Genomic DNA, 18,409 nt, shown 5'->3' on the forward strand with positions numbered 1-18,409 from the left:
TTGGAAAGATGATGCAGAAATTAATATAATATGCTGGCATAATGAATTGAAAGCTTGTATTGTTAAGGAAAAAATTATTTATAATTTACATGATAATTATTCTTCTTTTGTTGATAAGTGGTCTCTGTATTTGAAATATATACAATTGGATGTATTTTGAACTGTCATTAACATTTATTTTAAAAATTTACATATATGATTTCTATTTTTGGCTCCTCTTAAGGGAGCTAGCTGAAGGGGTGGGAGGGGGAGAAGGGGTTATTTTTATTTGTTTTTTTTAAGTTTGTTGTGTTTTGTTTTTCTTTATATATAAATCTTTGTAAAATTACTTTGTTTGAATTTTAGATTGCATGTTATACTTTTTACTTACCTTTTAAATAAAGTTTTTTTAAAAAAGATAATATTTTTCGATTAATTACTTTGGTCAATGCATACCGAAAGCAGAAAAGGCTTTTGATAGGGTTGAGTGGCATTTTTTATTTAAGGTGTTAGAAAAGTTGAAATTCTGCCCTTTTTTTTATTGATTGGGTTAAAGCTTTATAGACGAACCCGATTGCTAGGGTGGTGACAAATGGTCAGATTTCTTTACCATTTAGGTTGACTCATTCAAAACAGCAGGGCTGTCCATTATCATTAGCCTTATTTCCGTTGGCTATTGAACCGTTAGCTCAGACTATTAGACAAAATGATGAAATTAGAGGGATGAAGGTTATGAATGAAGAATTTGATTAATTTATTTGAAGGTGATGTATTGATATATTTGACGGAACCGGAACGGTCATTGAAGCAGTTACAAGAGTGTTTGTAGAAATTTGGAGAATTGTCAGGATATAAAGTTAATTGGGATAAAAGTGAAATTTTACCAGTTGGAATAGGAGATTATTCAGAATTTAAAACTATTACAAAATTAAGGTGGACAAATAAAATTAAATATTTAGGTGTGTTTGTATCAGTCATTGTATCAGTTAAATTATGTGCCTATATTAAAACGGATTTTCTTCTTCTTTGGCTTGGCTTCATGGACGAAGATTTATGGAGGGGGTAAATGTCCACGTCAGCTGCAGGCTCATTTGTGGCTGACAAATCCGATGTGGGACAGGCAGACACGGTTGCAGCGGAAAATTGGATTAAAGCTCATTTGATTAAGTGGAAAGATTTTCCATTAACTGATTGATAGGGTCAATTGTATTAAAATGAATATTTTCCCCCAAATTCAATACTTATTTCAGTCAATACCTTGTTTACTTTCAAAGGATTTCTTTCAGGATTTAAATAAGGCAGTGCGGGAGTTTTTATGGAAAGGTAAATTAGCTCAAATGGCATTGTATAAACTTACATGGAAATATGCATTAGGTGGACTTTAGTTACCACATTTTCAAAATTATTATGAAGCAGCCCAGTTGAAGTTTATTAGTAGGTTGATGGATCTAGATCAACCTCGTAGCTGGGCTAAGGTGGAAATGGGGTGTATTTCTGAGGTTGAGGTACATGAATTTATATTTTGTTGGGTTGAATTTGTTACAGGAACATAATATGGCGGTATTGAAACATTTGCTCAAGATCTGGATTTTAAAAAATAGGGTTTTGGGATCAAAAGATAAAATATCGATTTTAACTCCTTTGTATAATAACCAGCTCATTTCTTTTTCAATGTTTAATAATTATTGGGATTCTAAGGGTATAAAGACAATACAGGATTGTTTTGAAGAGGGACAATTTCTTTCTTTTAATAAATTCAGAGATTTGATATATCTGTAAATTCTTTGTTTGTGTATTACCAACTTAGAGCCTTGGTAAAGGATAATTATGACAGAGAGATGAATTTACCTACTTTGTCGAGATTTGAGTCTGATTTTCTCTGTATCAAAGAAGGGTTATATTTCGATTATGTATAATCTGTAACAAGATAATATGGATAAGCCGGATTGGGAAAAATCTAAACTTAAATGGGAGAGTGATTTAGTGTTTATTTTTCCTGAAGATGATTAGGCGGATATGTGTCAGGATAATGTAATTAAATTGACTAATGTAAGATATGGAATGATTAATTATAATTTTTTTACATCAACTATATTTGACTCTGGAGAAACTGAAAAAAATATGGGTTTAGGTGTATTGGAACTTTTTTTTACATGCTGTTTGGACTTGTGTTAAAGTTCAACCATTCTGGCAAGGAATTAGTTTTGGAAAAACTGTATAACTTTTCATTACCATTAGACCCAACGATTTTCTTGTTGGGTAATTTGATTTCGTTGAGAGGATTGGGTTTGGATAAAATTCAAATTGCTTTTGTATGTTTGGTGTTATCAGTAGCGCGTAAATGTGTTGCGAGTACTTGGAAAGACAATACAGAGATTAATATACTACATTGGCACAATTAATTGAAAACTTGTATTGTTAGGGAAAAAAATTATCTGATAATTATTCCTTTTTTGTTAGTAAATGGTCTCCATATTTGGAATATATCATTTAGATATACTTTGAATTGTTCTTAACATTTATAATTTTTTCATATATATGTATAAAATTTATATTTTTGGCTCCCCTTAAGGGAGCTGGCTGAAGGGGTGGGAGGGTGGGATTGTTTTTTTTTTATTTTTCTGGGTTTTTTTTAGTTTTTTTTAATATATATATCTTTGTAAAATTAGTTTTTGATTATTACTAGACTGTATGTCATGTTTTTTCTATCTTTAATTTGAAAAAAAGACAGTGTCAAAACAAAATGTCTAGTAGTAAAATTAAACTATGCATAGTCTCAATATTTTATTGAATGTTATATGTCAGGTGTATAACTAAGAATTGTCTTTCATATAATAAAATTAAACTGAGCTTCATTAGAATTTTTTAAAATTATTTCACTACTTGATAATCAAACCTTATTTCCAGAAGAACTAGTCCTTAAAACACCATCATGCCATTTCTTTGATTTTTGTGTCTTATGAATAGTGAACAACACCTGAAATTGAACAACAAAGCAAGGATTAAACATTCACTTGAGTCAAACAAAAAGGTTTTTAAGTAAGAGATTTCAGGTAATATATCAAATTAAAATTAACATCCAGAATTTTTTTTAAACCAATAATGTGGGGTAAACCAATCACATGATTTAACAAAAATTATGGAAATGAAACATTCATTCCCACAAAAGAGTTCAGACACATCAAATGAAGAAATCATAAAATTTGGATTACTTACTGTAAACTCACGGCAAGACATTTTCATTCCCCTCTTTCAAACACCAGGTCACTTCAGAAAGTCTTATTCATAATTCAATTGTATCAACTGAGTAGAAAAAGAATGGAGTATGTAAGCACTTAGAACAATTTTATTCAGTGGTAGAAAAAAGTTAAGTGCAAGACAGATTATTATTCTTAACACTATGAGATTAATTCTGTGGATTGGATTTTCTTATTGGAAGAGATGAATATTAAATGGCCTACTTGCCCATTTCCAGTTAGCTTCATATCAATTCGGCAGCGGGTCCCTACAGTGCTAAGATTGCCTCCTCAAGCAAAATCTTCTGCTACCTGCACCCTTTTTCTTTGTCTTGGCTTCGCGGACGAAGATTTATGGAAGGGTAATGTCCACGTCAGCTGCAGGCTGTCCCGATGCGGGACAGGCAGACACAGTTGCAGCGATTGCAAGGGAAAATTGGTTGGTTGGGGTTGGGTTTTTCCTCCTTTGTCTTTTGTCAGTGAGGTGGGCTCTGCGGTCTTCTTCAAAGGAGGTTGCTGCCCGCCGAACTGTGAGGCGCCATGATGCACGGTTTGAGGTTATCGCCAACTGGCGGTGGTCAATGTGGCAGGCACCAAAAGATTTCTTTAGGCAGTCCTTGTACCGCTTCTTTGGTGCACCTCTGTCTCGGTGGCCAATGGAGAGCTCACCATATAACACGATCTTGGGAAGGCGATGGTCTTCCATTCTGGAGACTTGACCTACCCAATGCAGTTGGATCTTCAGCAGCGTGGATTCGATGCTGTCGGCCTCTGCCATCTCGAGTACTTCAATGTTGGTGATGAAGTTGCTCCAATTAATGTTGAGAATGGAGCAGAGACAACGCTGGTGGAAGCGTTCTAGGAGCCGTAGGTGATGCCGGTAGAGGACCCATGATTCGGAGCTGAACAGGAGTGTGGGTATGACAACGACTCTGTATACGCTAATCTTTGTGAGGTTTTTCAGTTGGTTGTTTTTCCAGACTCTTTTGTGTAGTCTTCCAAAGGCGCTATTTGCCTTGGCGAGTCTGTTGTCTATCTCATTGTCGATCCTTGCATCCAATGAAATGGTGCAGCCGAGATAGGTAAACTGGTTGACCGTTTTGAGTACAGTGTGCCCAATGGAGATGTGGGGTAGTCATGGTGGGGAGCTGGCTGATGGAGGACCTCAGTTTTCTTCAGGCTGACTTCCAGGCCAAACATTTTGGCAGTTTCCGCAAAACAGAATGTCAAGCGCTGAAGAGCTGGCTCTGAATGGGCAACTAAAGCGGCATCGTCTGCAAAGAGTAGTTCACGGATGAGTTGCTCTTGTATCTTGTTGTGAGCTTGCAGACGCCTCAGATTGGAGAGAATGCCATCCGTGTGGTACCGGATGTAATCAGCGTCTTCATTTTTGAGGTCTTTCATGGCTTGTTTCAGCATCATGCTGAAGAAGATTGAAAAGAGGGTTGGTGCGAGAACGCAGCCTTGCTTCACGCCATTGTTAATGGAGAAGGGTTCAGAGAGATCATTGCTGTATCTGACCCGGCCTTTTTGGTTTTTGTGCAGTTGAATAACCATGTTGAGGAACTTTGGGGGGCATCCGAGGCACTCCAGTATTTGCCAAAGCACTTTCCTACTCACGGTATCGAAGGCTTTGGTGAGGTCAACAAAGGTGACGTAGAGTCCTTTGTTTTGTTCTCTGCACTTTTCTTGGAGCTGTCTGAGGGCAAAGACCATGTCAGTAGTTCCTCTGTTTGCGCGAAAGCCACATAGTGATTCTGGGATGACATTTTTGGCGACACTAGGTAACCAGTTTACCTACCTCGTCTGCACCATTTCATCTGATGCAAGGATTGACAAAGAGACAGACAACAGACTCGCCAAGGCAAATAGCAAATACCCACGCTCCTGTTCGGTTCCGAATCATGGGTCCTTTACCAGCATCACCTACGGCTCCTAGAATGCATCCATCAGCGCTGTCTCCGTTCCATCCTCAACATTCATTGGAATGACTTCATCACCAACATCGAAGTACTCGAGCTGGCAGAGTCCGCAAGCATCGAATCCATGCTGCTGAAGACCCAACTGCATTGAGTGGGTCGCGTCTCCAGAATGGAGGACCATCGCCTTCCCAAGATCGTGTTCTATGGCGAGCTCTCCACTGGCCACCGAGACAGAGGTGCACCAAAGAAGAGGTACAAGGACTGCTTAAAGAATTCTCTTGGTGCCTGCCACATTGACCACCGCCAGTGGGCTGATATCACCTCAAACCGTGCATCTTGGCGCCTCACAGTTCGGCGGGCAGTAACCTCCTTTGAAGAAGACCACAGAGCCCACCTCACTGACAAAAGACAAAGGAGGAAAAACCCAACACCCAACCCCAACCAACCAATTTTCCCTTGCAACCGCTGCAACCGTGCCTGCCTGTCCCGCATCGGACTTGTCAGTCATCAATGAGCCTGCAGCAGACGTGGACATACCCCTCCATAAATCTTCGTCCACGAAGCCAAGCCAAAGAAAGAAAAGAACCCTATAATTCAGCAAGTCAGGCAGCATCCCATGAAGAGTCATATCTTGGATAGGGATCCTTTTTTGATACTAATTTTTAAACTGTTTCTTGCAGCTTAAAATAGTCAAATACATGTTAAAATTTGCGTGGTAAATAAGAGGTCGGCCTTTTCTTTCCCTGAAAAGAACATCAGCATTTCCTCAGTCAGTGAAATATCCCACCAGTTGCCCGTGAAGTCTTGCCTTGCTGTTATAAACACTCCCTCCCCCCCCTCAAATAGAAACAAGGAGATCCTTCCACCTGCCGTCGGTAGAGGTTATGGATGGGGCTCTGAGAGATGCCACAAGCTCCCCCCCCCCAACCTCTCCTTCCTCCCCCTCCCCCTTCCTCCCCCTCCCCCTTCCTCCCCCTTCCTCCCCCTCCCCCTTCCTCCCCCTCCCCCTTCCTCCCCCTCCCCCTTCCTCCCCCTCCCCCTTCCTCCCCCTCCCCCCTTCCTCCCCCTCCCCCTTCCTCCCCCTCCCCCTTCCTCCCCCTCCCCCCCCTCCCCCTTCCTCCCCCTCCTCCCCTTCTCCTTCCTCCCCCTCCTCCTTCCTTCCTCCCCTCCCCTCTCCTTCCTCCTCCTCCCTCCCTCCCTCCCTCCCTCCCTCCCACCCCTCCTCCTCCCTCCCTCCCAGCCCTCCCCTCCCAGCCCTCCTCCTCCCTCCCTCCCAGCCCTCCTCCTCCCTCCCTCCCAGCCCTCCTCCTCCCTCCCTCCCAGCCCTCCTCCTCCCTCCCTCCCAGCCCTCCCTCGCCCTCCTCCTCCCTCCCTCGCCCTCCTCCTCCCTCCCTCCCCCTCCTCCTCCCTCCCTCCCCCTCCTCCTCTTTCCTCCCTCCCCTCTCCTTCCCCCTCCTCCTTCCCCCTCCTCCTTCCCCCTCCCTCCTTCCCCCTCCCTCCTTCCCCCTCCCTCCTCCCCTCTCCCTCCTCCCCTCTCCCTCCTCCCCTCTCCCTCCTCCCCTCCCCTCCTCCCGTTTCCAAACGTCCCGGACAAACTCTCCCGTCTTCTTTGACACTTGCCCCCCCCTCCCCTCTGCCGCACCGCCGCCGCGGGTTTGCCTTCAGCTTGCTGGTGCCCGTCGGGGAGTGCAGAAAGCTCCGCGGCCACGCCCTCCGACCACGGGCCCGAGGAGAAAGGCCCGCACTGCCCGCTGCCGACCCGACCCGCAGCAGCGAAACAGGACGCCGGAGCTCAAACAGCTGGAAGATTCCCGCCGCCGTGCGGCGTCATCAACCGGCGACGCGTCCGTCCGTCCGCGTCACAGCACGGCGTCTTCCTTCTGGTCGTTTGCCTGATGGTGATGTTTATTTCATTTGGTATGTCTTTTCATCTGGCCAGCTGCGTCGACAATCTCTTCCGCTTATTGCTCAGTGCTTTGCATTGAGTGCGATCCTCCGCCTTTCATCCACTGATGCGTGTTTTCTTCCTCTCTTCGACATTTGATCGTGCGGTGGGTTTCAGTGAACCCTGTTCGGATCTTGGTGCTTTGCTGCCCTGTGCCCTCCGCGTCTGACCTGATCCATTGAAGGTCGGTGATGCTCGCAATCCTCGGCCGAGCGCGAAGAGCACGGGCTCTTCAGTTCGGCCGGGACCCGGGGTGGGGGGGGGTGGGGGGAAGAGGGCGTTCCAGGTCGTCCCAGCAGCTGCAAGAGGGTTGACTGGCGTGGTGAGCCCCTCTTCCTAACCCAATAAGGCTTCCCTTTGCCGAGGATTTTTATGTGTGCGTCCGTTGGAGCAGCATTGCGTTTTGTTTGCCTTGGGGGTTCCTGCACTTCCAAAGATATAGCAGATATTTCGTTTATATGGTGTTTTGGATGTTTTATTTGATATCAGGATTTGGACCGTGTTCTGCCTCTCCAACCGACGACTCGTCCATCCGTAGATTTAAATCATTGAATTCAAACAGGTGTCTGTTTTAGATCAATAGAATGCTGCGTCCTTGGAGGAAGGTGGGAATGGGATGTGTGTAAATGATGCCTTCTCGTTGATTTTAATTAAAATCCGTTAATTGGTGGTAGTGACCAAGTTAAAGCATCTTGAGATGGACAACCAAATCAAAAAAAGACTTTTTTTTCCGTTGTTCCTTGAAGAGCAGCATTGAATATCTCCCCTCATGGTCTCTCTGATCTTGTTTCATGCCATCTACATTCTGTGCCCTTCAATTAGTTCTTTCCGAAATACTGCCTCCCTCTTTCAAACTTATCATTTTATCTTTTTCTTGTAAAGTTCAGTGCCTAGTTTTCCTCTTGAGCATGTAACCTTGGAATCTTCCAACTGATACCAGAATGCCTTTGAATTTCAGCAGCCAGTCTTCTACCCCTATTTCAGAATCATAATGTCACTAATTTTCTTTGGCTTGGCTTCGCGGACGAAGATTTATGGAGGGGTAATGTCCACGTCAGCTGCAGGCTCGTTTGTGGCTGACAAGTCCGATGTGGGACAGGCAGATACGGTTGCAGCGGTTGCAGGGCAAAATTGGTTGGTTGGGGTTGGGTGTTGGGTTTTTCCTCCTTTGCCTTTTGTCAGTGAGGTGTCACTAATAATGCTTATTAAAAAGCATAGGTCCTTGCGGTGAGTGGCCTGTCCTTGTAATCCCTTCCCGAAACTCTTACACTAATCTTTCCTCTTTTAAGATGCTCCTTAAATGTTAGTTCATTAACTAAACTTTCGGTCAGGCTTCCCTATCAGTTAGTTGATCTGCCAAATTGCTCAGACATTTGAGCAATAGGACTTTCCATTGTTGAAAAAACATGAGTCAGTTCTTCCCATGCTGTCAGTTTATGTATCTTAATGCTCACTGTTTTAATGGTTTAGGTCAAATTTATGGTGCACTTGCAAATTAATGCCTCTTTACCAATGTTGCTGTTATTTAGCAACACTACTCGCTTCTAAACTTTGCTCCTTTGAGATTTGCTTGATGAGAGGATCTTTGTGGATGAGGTGAGATACATGGGGAGAGAGAAGGGTGTGAAGAGACTTGCGGAGGGAGAAGCTGTCAGGGTGGGAGAGAAAGTGAGTGGAGACTTGCTCATCTGTTAAGCTTGTGGATGGAGGAGGAAGTGACAGACAGAAGGAATTAGAAAGAAGGACGGGATCAGGGAGAGAGGGAAGAGTCTCTGAAAGGAAGAGGGATAGAATGGCCGCATGCTACTTCCACCTCCAGACAATTGACACACTGGATTGTCCATTGCAAGGAACTGAACTCTGTGGAAGGTCTCTTTGAATATGGAATGTGGAAATACCTAAATCTAAACTATTATTAATGTGGTCAGTCACTCTAACTATTAGTGTCAGAATTGGAGGTCTGTTCAGATTTAAATAAATATCTAATCCATGCCTTTTTAGTTCCCTACCCAATCTAAACTCAGGACATATAAACTGACTGCCCTGAAGCAGGTGAGTGGTGGAAGTTGGTTATTAGCCTCATTCTTGGAAGGAATGAGTAGATGACAGTTGAAGTGGGAGAAGGCAAAGGGGTGGGGGAGTGGAAAGAATTGAAAGGGAAAGGATACTTCCAGGAAAGATTAGTGAAAAGGAATGGCCTAAGAGGAAGCAGAGAAAATGAGATTAGAGAAGGGTTCAAGCCTGAAACATTGGTGATGTATTTTTACCTTTGCTACATAAAGGCACTGTTTGACCTGCTGAGTTTCTCCAGCATTTGTGTTTTTTTTCCACTTAACCACGGTGTCAACAGAATACTGTGTTTTACCGAGAATCTTGGAGGGAGGGGGATCAGAAGAAAATTGTGTGAGGGAGTGGGCTGCCAAGAGAAAATATGTGGGAAAGATTGTGTTTGGGTCGATATTTAGTTTATTTATATAGCACACTGAAAACAACTCGCGTTGACCATAGTGCTGTACAAATCATAAATTACAGCTTAACTTAAGCAGGTATTTAAAGTACAGTATAAAATGGGTACCAAGGTTTAGAATTCTACCTACAATATGGTAACAATCAACAATCACTTCAAAATACTTGCGAGTAAAAAATACTTCAGCCTGGATTTAAAAGAGTTAAAGGAATGGGCTGATATGATTGATATGATTGACAGGCTACTGTCGTGAAGGCACAATCTTCCCTGAGTGTGTGTGTGTGGTGGGACCTGTTTTTTTGGTTACTTTTTAAATACTATGAATTATATCAAGACATTGTTCTATCAAGACCATGTGGTAGTTGGTTTACAATAGCCACCCTCATTTAAAAAATCTACATGGACATCTGAGTTGACATCGATTAATAAGACTTGCAGATGCGTGCTGACAATTGCTGTTGTATTCCAAATTTAGATATCTAGATACAGAGGATACTGGAAATATTTGTTCTAAATTACTCTTTTTTTATATATTTTTTCAAAAATATACATAGTAGCATTTTAAATATACAAGATATTAAACTTTTTCTTACAAACACAGCAAATAAAAACAGACCCTCTTCCCCCCTCCTCCGCCCCACCCCCATACATGCGGATCTGTTCACCGTCAGAGCTTACAAATATTTTAAGTATATAGAAGATAATTGGGGAAATTACATTTTTATATATGTAAAATAGTTATTTTTATAACCTATTTGTATAAATGAGATTTCACATTTGGTTAATTTGTTGCTTATTTCCATAAAATTACCAAGTAGATATTAGCTCTGGGTCACCTGTGAAGGCCACTTCTGTTATCCCAGTTAATTTTTCTGCAATTTCTTGCCAAAATGGCCTCACCTTCACACAAGACCACATGGCATGTAGAAACGTTGCTGTCTCAATCCGACATCTGAAACACATCTTTAAAATTTTGGCTGGTGATCTGTGTAACTTTTGTGATACAAGATATAATTAGTGTAAAAAAAATATACTGAACCAATCCTTATCTTGGATTTATAATTGATGTCATGCTATCCTTACACCAATTTGACAATCTTTCTGAAATCACCCCACCCAAGTCTGACTCCCATCTTTCCCTTGACCTCTGCATCCCTGGTTTTGCACTTTCGCTCTGGAGAGCAGAATTCCCTATCCAGACCATTTATTCAGTTTCACTAATTTCAGGTAGGGTCAACATTGGTCCCCATTTTTCTCTTAACGATCTGTTTGGGTTTTAATTGTTCAAAGGACATAAGAGTTCCTTCTGTGTTAGAGTCCTTAATATACCTTACACCTTTGTCATACCATAAATTTAATATTCTATTGCTTATGCTCATAGGCAATAACACGTTTTTACACAATGGTGGTTTTATTGATATCCCTACTTTTTTTTCCTCTACATTCATTATTTTTTGCCACGTTCTAATCATATGTACTAGAATGGGATTAACTGTCATTTTCTTTTATGATTTGACACTCCATTTATAGATAAAGTCCTTTGCTTCTCCCTCCTCCATTGAGTACATTCCCATTTGATTCCAAGGTAGGGGGTTGTCTTCAGTGAAGAAGGCTGCGAAAAATCGAGCCTCTGCAGCTAGGTTATATTTTTTTGAAATCTGGAAGTCTTAAGTCCACCCAGCCCATGCCAGTTTTTCCAATGCAATTCTTGGTACCTTATTATTCTATAGTAACTGTCTAATATAGCTCTTCAGTAGCTTTAAAAAAAAGTTTTAAGGTTATGGAATAGGCACCGATTGTAAAAGATATTGCAGTCTTGGCATCACTTTCATTTAGACGCAGTTAACCCTTCCCACCAAATTAATCGGTAAGTCTCTCCATTTCTGTCAGTCTCTTTCTATCTTCCCAAGAAGAGGAAGGTAATTTAGTTTGTACAGATTTTGCAAGTTATTGTCAGTTGCTATTCCAAGATATTTTATTCCATCCCTCTTCCATTTAAATTTACTTCCTTTTTTGTATCTTTTCATATTCAAAATTTATTAATGGCACTATCTCACTTTTATCCATATTTATTTTGTAGCCTAATATTCTTCCATATTTTTCTAGTGTTCCTTGTATATTTTCCAAAGATTTTGCAGTTTCTGAAAGGTACAATAGCTCATCATTGGTGAATAGACTGATTTTTTTTTTTGTGTGTTCTCCTTGGCCAACTTTGAAACCCTTTATATCCAGATCTCTTATTTTCTCTGCCAGTGGTTCAATCGTTAAAATAAAAAGTGCTGGGGACAGGGGACATCCCTGTCTGCTGGATCTACTCAAGGGAAACGCTGCCAACATCTGATTATTTGTTATTATTTTCGCTTGTGGTTTATGGTTTAAAGTTTTTATCCAATTTATAAATGTTCTGCCTATACCAAATTTTTCCATTTTTTTTAAATAAAAAGGACCATTCCAAACAGTAAAATGTTTTTTTTCCATATCTAGGAAGACTGTAATACTTGGATTTTGTTCAGATTTTGCCATGTATTTTATTTTAAATAATCTTCCTAGACTATTTGAGGAATGCCTTCCTTTAATAAATCCTGCTTGATCCATATGATTCAGTTTTAGCAAGTATTGTCTTAATGTATTAGCCAATGCTTTTGCTAGTATCAATAATCAGCATTTAACAGGGATATTGGTCTGTATGACAAAGTTTTTAGAGGGTCCCTATTCTTCTTTGGTAACACTGGAATAATCATGGTTGAGAATGATTCCGGGAGGACCTATGTTTCCACTGCTTGGTCCAAGACATCCATTAACAGGGGCATTAATAGTTCTTTGTATTGTCTATAAAACTCAGGTGGAAATCCATCCTCCCTCATTAATTTATTAGCTTGTGGGTTCCCATGGCCTTTTTTATTTCTTCCCTTGTGAAGGGAGTATCTAATTCTAATCTTTTTCTCTCTCTCTCCTAATTTTGGAAGTTCAAGATTCAACAAAAATTCTTCCATTTCTTTCTCATCTCCTAGTAATTCTGATTTGTATAATTTTGTGTAATATTTTCAGAAAAAGTCATTAGTTTCATTTTGCTTATATACTAGGGTATCTGTCTCTGTTTTATAGCATTTATAATTCTTGATGACTCCTCTGTTTTAATCTGCCAAGCTAAAACTTTGTATGCCCATTCACCCAATTCACTGTATTGTTTAGTTTTTAACTGAGCTTTTTCTGTCCTGTTTGTATCGTATTGTATCTTAGCTTTTTTTAAATTTCCAGTAATCTGTATTCTTTTTATAGTCCTGTTCTTTGATTTTCTTTTCTAATTCCTTAATATCTTTCTCCAAACCTTTACTTCTGGCATATGTTCCCTCTATGATTCTCTGTGTTGGATATAATTTGCTCTCTTAAATATGCTTTGAGTGTGTCTCATATCAGAAAACTATTATTAGTAGATGGCAGATTTGTTTCACAAAATATTTCTATCTGTTTCTTTATAAATTTGCAGAAGTCTGTTCTTTTACGTGATGTAGTACAGGTACATGATCCTTTATCCGGACATTAAAAATCCAGAAAGCTCCAAAATCCGGCAAGTGGGGACCAGCGGTTGGGGGAGGCGGCCGAGGGACCGGCAGTTGGGGGAGGCGGCCGAGGAACCTGCGATTGAGGGAGACTGCAGGCGGCCGAGGGACTGTGGTTGGGGGAAACGGCCAGGCGACTGGAAGAGCGTGGGGGTGGATACAGCAGCACAATTCGGGTGGGCTTTCTGAAATCCGGAAAAATCCGAAATTCGGAACACACTGTCCCCCAAGGGCTCCGGATAAAGGATTGTGTACCTGTATTCAGACGTCATCTATATACATTCTCTTGCTGTTCCATTATTGCTATAGTCAATATTAATGGAGAATGGTCTGATAGAAGCCTCTCTAAGTATTTGTTGTTATCATTCTACATTTTAACTGGGCAGACATTAAAAATAAGTCAATCCTTGTATGTGAGTTATGCACCCTTGAGTTAAAAGAGTTGTCTATCTCTCTGTGTTGGATTTAATTGCCTGCATGCATCGATAAGGTTTAGATCTTTCATATATGGAATTGTGGTTTTGTCTGCTTTTTCCCTCATTATTCTTGTTGATTTATCTAGTATTGGGATCAAGCAAAAATTAAATTCTCATCCAACCAATATATTTTCTCTTCCTTCTGCTGTTTATAATTTTGAGTATTAATATTCATAAATGTCCATATTTCTTTAGAAATTTAACAGTGTCCTATTACATACAAACATTACATTACATACATTACATTTAATGGAAGTATCTTCCATTAAAACTGGTGTATTTTTATTAATTAGAATCACCACCCCTCTTGCCTTTGAACTAAAGGAACATGATATTATTTGTGCCACCCATCTTTTCAATTTATCATGTTCCAATTTGGTAATATGTGTTTCCTAGAAAAAAGATTATATCCATTTCTAATTTCTTTAAATATTTCAGGACCCTCTCCTCATTCACTGGTCCATTTATCCCATTAATATTAAGACTAATAAACTTCAGTGTTTTATCCGTATAATTTTTCAAACAGATATTGAACAGTAACATCTTCCAAATTTTTTTTAAATACGGTTGTAACATTTTCCCTTTTAAGAGACATTTCCAATATGTACATTTCCCCTTTAATAAATGCACGCACGTCCCTAACTCTGACAGTGATGTTGACAATAGTACCCGGAAGCCTGCAGATACTTCTGAAGAAGAAGAAACCCTCCCTTTTAACCTGCCATCTTTTAAAACCATTCCTCTCCCGGCGCCATCTTCTCTTCCCCCCCCCCCCCATCCTGCTACTTTCCTTACCACTTTTCTATCTTTTCAGAGCTCTCCATATAAATCACAATGGTTTTTCTTTTAACAGTGAAAACAAGGCAGCTCAGTACTACTAATATAAATAAAAAGATATGTTTTTCAGTTAGTCCCTTTTTGAAATGGTCTTTTCAGTCCTTTCAGCTGGTGACTTTAATCTTTTCATAGCTTACTGAAAAATTCTTCCTCTTTATTCTTGAAACTTTGTCGATTACCTTCTGAGAACTCCACCCTCAACGTTGCTGGGTAAATCATTGAATATTTAAGGATTTTAGATTGCAGTCGTCTCTTTACCTCATCAAATTCCTTTCTTTGTTTGACCAAGCTAGGGCCAAGGTCCTGGGAAAACGTTACTTTTGCATTGTCCACCACTAATGGGTCATTGTTATTTTTTCAAAATTCATATGCTGCTCCCAAGATCACATCTCTCTCCCAGTAACTTAAAAGTCTGATTAGGATTAGTCGTGGTCACTGTTCGCCGGTTTTTCTGGGTTCAAGGGTCTGGTGAGCCCTTTCAATTTGTATCTTTTCATTTAACTTGTCCCAGCATTTGTAGGATCCATGTTTCAAAGAAACTCACCATGTCTTTTCGCTCTATTCTTTCTCTCAGTTCAATGATTCTTACGTTGTTACATCGGCTGAAATTTTCCATATAATCAATCCCTTTTATGGTGTCCCTTTTGTTCCAGTGCCTTTTGCCTGTTTTTTTTTGTTTTGCCCAGTTCAGCCTCTGAACGAGTCATTCGTTCCATTAAGACTTCTTTTTTTTTTAAACTTTATTTATTCGTTCAAAATACAGATAATAAGTAACATGTATAACAATAAACTAAACATGAACGATATATTTTATATATATAAAATAAAGAAAAATGAAAGAAAAAAAGAGAACCCCCCCCCCCCTTTTCAGCCAACTCTCCTAAGGAGATCCATTAAGACTTCCATGATTACTTTGATTTCTGTTACTTTTTCCCATATGTCTGTCATCGCTGATTCCAGACTGTAAAACAAGTGCATAAAATTTCCATCTTGTTCAGGATGTTGGTTATATCTTGGGCCGACTTCCCATTCCCCAGTTCTGCTTGGTTCAACTGGTCCCAAGGCCCTTCCTGAGCCGCTCCTCATCAGACTTTCACTCGATGTTCCTGGCTGAGCTGTCACTTCTTCAGATTTTGCTTTTGGTTGCCTTGATTATTTGGAACTAGTTTTATCCATTTTTGATGCTAAAATTCTGGTTTTGAGCTTTCTAACCGTATTTTTAATACTTTTGGTGGAGAGCTCTGTCAAAGCACATCTGCTCAGCTCCTTACCATGGCCATGCCCCTGTTCCAAATTACTCTTGAGAAAAATGGTAGCTGCGTCATTGTAGTGCTTGTCGTGAACGTGTTCCCACAGTGCTGCTAAATAACACTTCCAGGATAATAATCAAGTCAAGTCATACCATAACAATTGCAGTTTACAGTGAAAATGAGATAGCATTTATCTGGATCATGGAGCTGGTTATTTACATGGCTAAATTACTACATAAACCTTTTTTTATAAATATCACTTATAAATTCTGTGTCCCCAGAGTTGAGAAGCCTCACAGCTTGGAGGAAAAACTGCTTCACAATCAGGTCGTGAGGGTTCGAATCCTTCAATACTTCTTACAGGATAGCAGGAGGGAGAATAGATTGCGGGAAGGGTGTGTGGAGTACTTCACAATGTTTATGGCTTTTTGCAAACAGTGACCATTATAATTGTCTTAACATGGCAGGGAGAGAGACCCCAATCATCCCCTCAGCAGACTTTACTATCTGCTTCAGGTGCATTTCTGGGATGGGTGCAGTTCCCGAACCAGACGGTGATGCAGTTAGAATGTACTGAGGGTGGAAGATGGACTTTCTTCAACATCCGCAGGAAATAAAGGCATTGTTGGGCCTTCTTGGCAATGGATCTGGTGTTGGAGGACTAGGAGAGATTCTCCGCCAGGTGCACGCCAAGGAATTTGATGCTCTTGACAATCTTGACGGTGGAGCTCTCGGTGATCAGCAAAGAGTGATCCCCTGAAGTCTCCTTTGCTTTGTTGATGTTCAGGTGAAGGTTTTTGTCTCTGCACCAGTCCATTAGTGTTTGCACCTCCTCTGCAGGCTGACTCATCGTTTTTTTTTATGAGCCCCACCATATGTTGTCAGCGAACTTGATGTGATTCAATCTGTATCTTGCATGGGTCAGCAGGGTAAACAGCAGTGGGCTGAGCACTCAGCCCTAGGGGGCCCCCAGTGCTTAGTGTGATGGTGTTGGACGTGCTATTTCTGTTCTAGACTGACAGGTCTTCCAGTCAGGAGATTGAGGATCCAGTTATAGAGGAAGGTGTTGAGGCCCAGCAGGTTCAGCCTCCTGATCAGGTGCTACAGTATGAATGTGTTGAATGCTGAACTGAAGTCTATTAACAGCATTCAAACTTACGAGTCTTTCTTTTCCAGGTCGGTGAGGGTAGGTAGGTGAAGCATGATAGTAATGGCATCATCTGTAGATTGGTTAGGGCAGTACACAAATTGCAGGGGGTCCAAAGCCCTTCATGACGGTGGACATGAGTGCGACAGAGTGGTCGTCATTGAGACAGGACACTGAGCTGTTTTTCTGGACAGGAATGATAGTGACCACCTTGAAGCACATTGGTATGATGGCGCTGCTTAAGGAGATATTGAAGATGTCTATGAGGACGCCAGCTAATTGGTCCGCACGTCCTCTGAGCACCCTGCCAGTGATATTATCTGCTCCCGCAGCCTTGCCAGGTTTGACCTTGAGCAGCATCCTTCTCACTTCAGCCTCTGTGAGACATAGTGTCTGATTGTTTGAGGGAGGTGTGGACTTCTTCGCCTCCATGTCATTTTTCTCCTCGAAACACACTTACAAGTCATCCAAAGCGTCTGGGAGGGAGGCATCCTTGGCACAGACAGCTGGTGAGGCTTTGTGGTTGGTGATGGCATGGATGCCCTCCCACATGCACTGTGTGCCACTGCTGTCCCAGAAGTGACTCAGAATCCTCCAGGCACAAGGCCTCTTTGCCTCCCTGATGGCCTTGGACAGCTTGGCTCTTGTGTTGGTCAAAACTGCCTTTTTGTCCACTCTGAAGGCAGAGTCGGAGTTCTTGAACAGTACCTGCACCTCCGCAGTCATCCATGGCTACTGGTTGGAGCTGACACAGATCAATGAAAGCCCGAAGCTTTTCTGCAGAGCAGGCTTCGGACCCTACCTTCGGCTCCTCGTGAGCGGCTCCCATTCCACGTCAGTTCCATGACCTACTCAAGCCCATGGACTTGAGACCTGGTCCGCAGAGCAGTCCAGGTTGCGCAGCTCCTTTTTCAGGTCTTCAAGAAGGTAAGTTACTTTCCTTTTCAATCTAAACAGGCTATCCTCACCATATATCTATCTTCCCTTAAAATATCTTAATTACTAACTACATACTTACTTACTAAAACTTGCAACAAACATACTTACTTACTAAACTTGCAACAAAATAAACAGAATACTCAAGTCTGGAATGGCCTCTGCATCTGTGCTGCGCCACCATTCATCCATAATGAAGGCAAAGTGACACAAAGAGTGGAACTTGCAGTTTTATTATTTCTCCTGATCTTGATCAGCGCAAATAGAGCTAACAACAGGGTTGGAAGACACTGTCAAAGGACCCATGGTAGGTTGCTTCTCTGCATCTTTAAATGGTACATTCAACAGAAACAGAACAACTGGTGGGGGAGGAATGGAGGCAGTGAATCGTTAAATAATGGTGCCAATTAAGCAGGCTAGGTTTTGCTAGAATGAGTGTTGGTCCTTCATTTATCTGGAAAAGTGAAGAGTGTTTATTGGTTTGTGATTTGTAGATTGTGGCAATACATTGGGGGTCATTGGTTAATCTGCTGTTGCAGCCTTGTATTTGTATGGATGATATAGTTCAAACAATGATCTCTAGTGACCACAAGTTGGTGATGATCCTTCATGGTAATGCCATTGTCTGTCTGGATGTGGTCTTCTTGGAGAAGG

At 41.2% G+C, this 18,409-nt stretch overlaps 2 protein-coding genes across 5 annotated transcripts in view; one reads left to right on the top strand and one right to left on the bottom strand.

The window, feature by feature from the left end:
* The window catches only part of LOC138757984 (5'-3' DNA helicase ZGRF1-like), a 148,338-nt gene extending 145,060 nt beyond the window's left edge, over positions 1–3,278 (bottom strand). For both annotated transcript variants that reach the window (XM_069926200.1, XM_069926199.1), the window contains exons 1-2: positions 3,196–3,278; positions 2,876–2,956 (exon numbers count right to left, since the gene is read on the bottom strand). In XM_069926200.1, the coding sequence (XP_069782301.1) occupies positions 2,876–2,956; positions 3,196–3,222 (108 nt within the window). In that variant the 5' untranslated portion in view covers positions 3,223–3,278. The remainder of the gene's footprint in view (positions 1–2,875; positions 2,957–3,195) is intronic.
* Positions 3,279–6,719: 3,441 nt separating this feature from the next.
* larp7 (La ribonucleoprotein 7, transcriptional regulator) overlaps positions 6,720–18,409 on the top strand; it is a 43,208-nt gene continuing 31,518 nt past the window's right edge. The window contains exon 1 of one of the 3 annotated variants that reach the window (XM_069926203.1): positions 6,720–7,054. The gene's annotated coding sequence lies outside the window, so the exon portion shown is untranslated. Of the gene's footprint in view, positions 7,055–7,098; positions 7,267–18,409 lie in introns of those variants that run through there. The other 2 variants (XM_069926202.1, XM_069926204.1) reach the window with 2 other exon arrangements.

This window comes from Narcine bancroftii, chromosome 3, assembly GCF_036971445.1.
Source record: "Narcine bancroftii isolate sNarBan1 chromosome 3, sNarBan1.hap1, whole genome shotgun sequence".
Lineage (NCBI taxonomy): Eukaryota > Metazoa > Chordata > Chondrichthyes > Torpediniformes > Narcinidae > Narcine > Narcine bancroftii.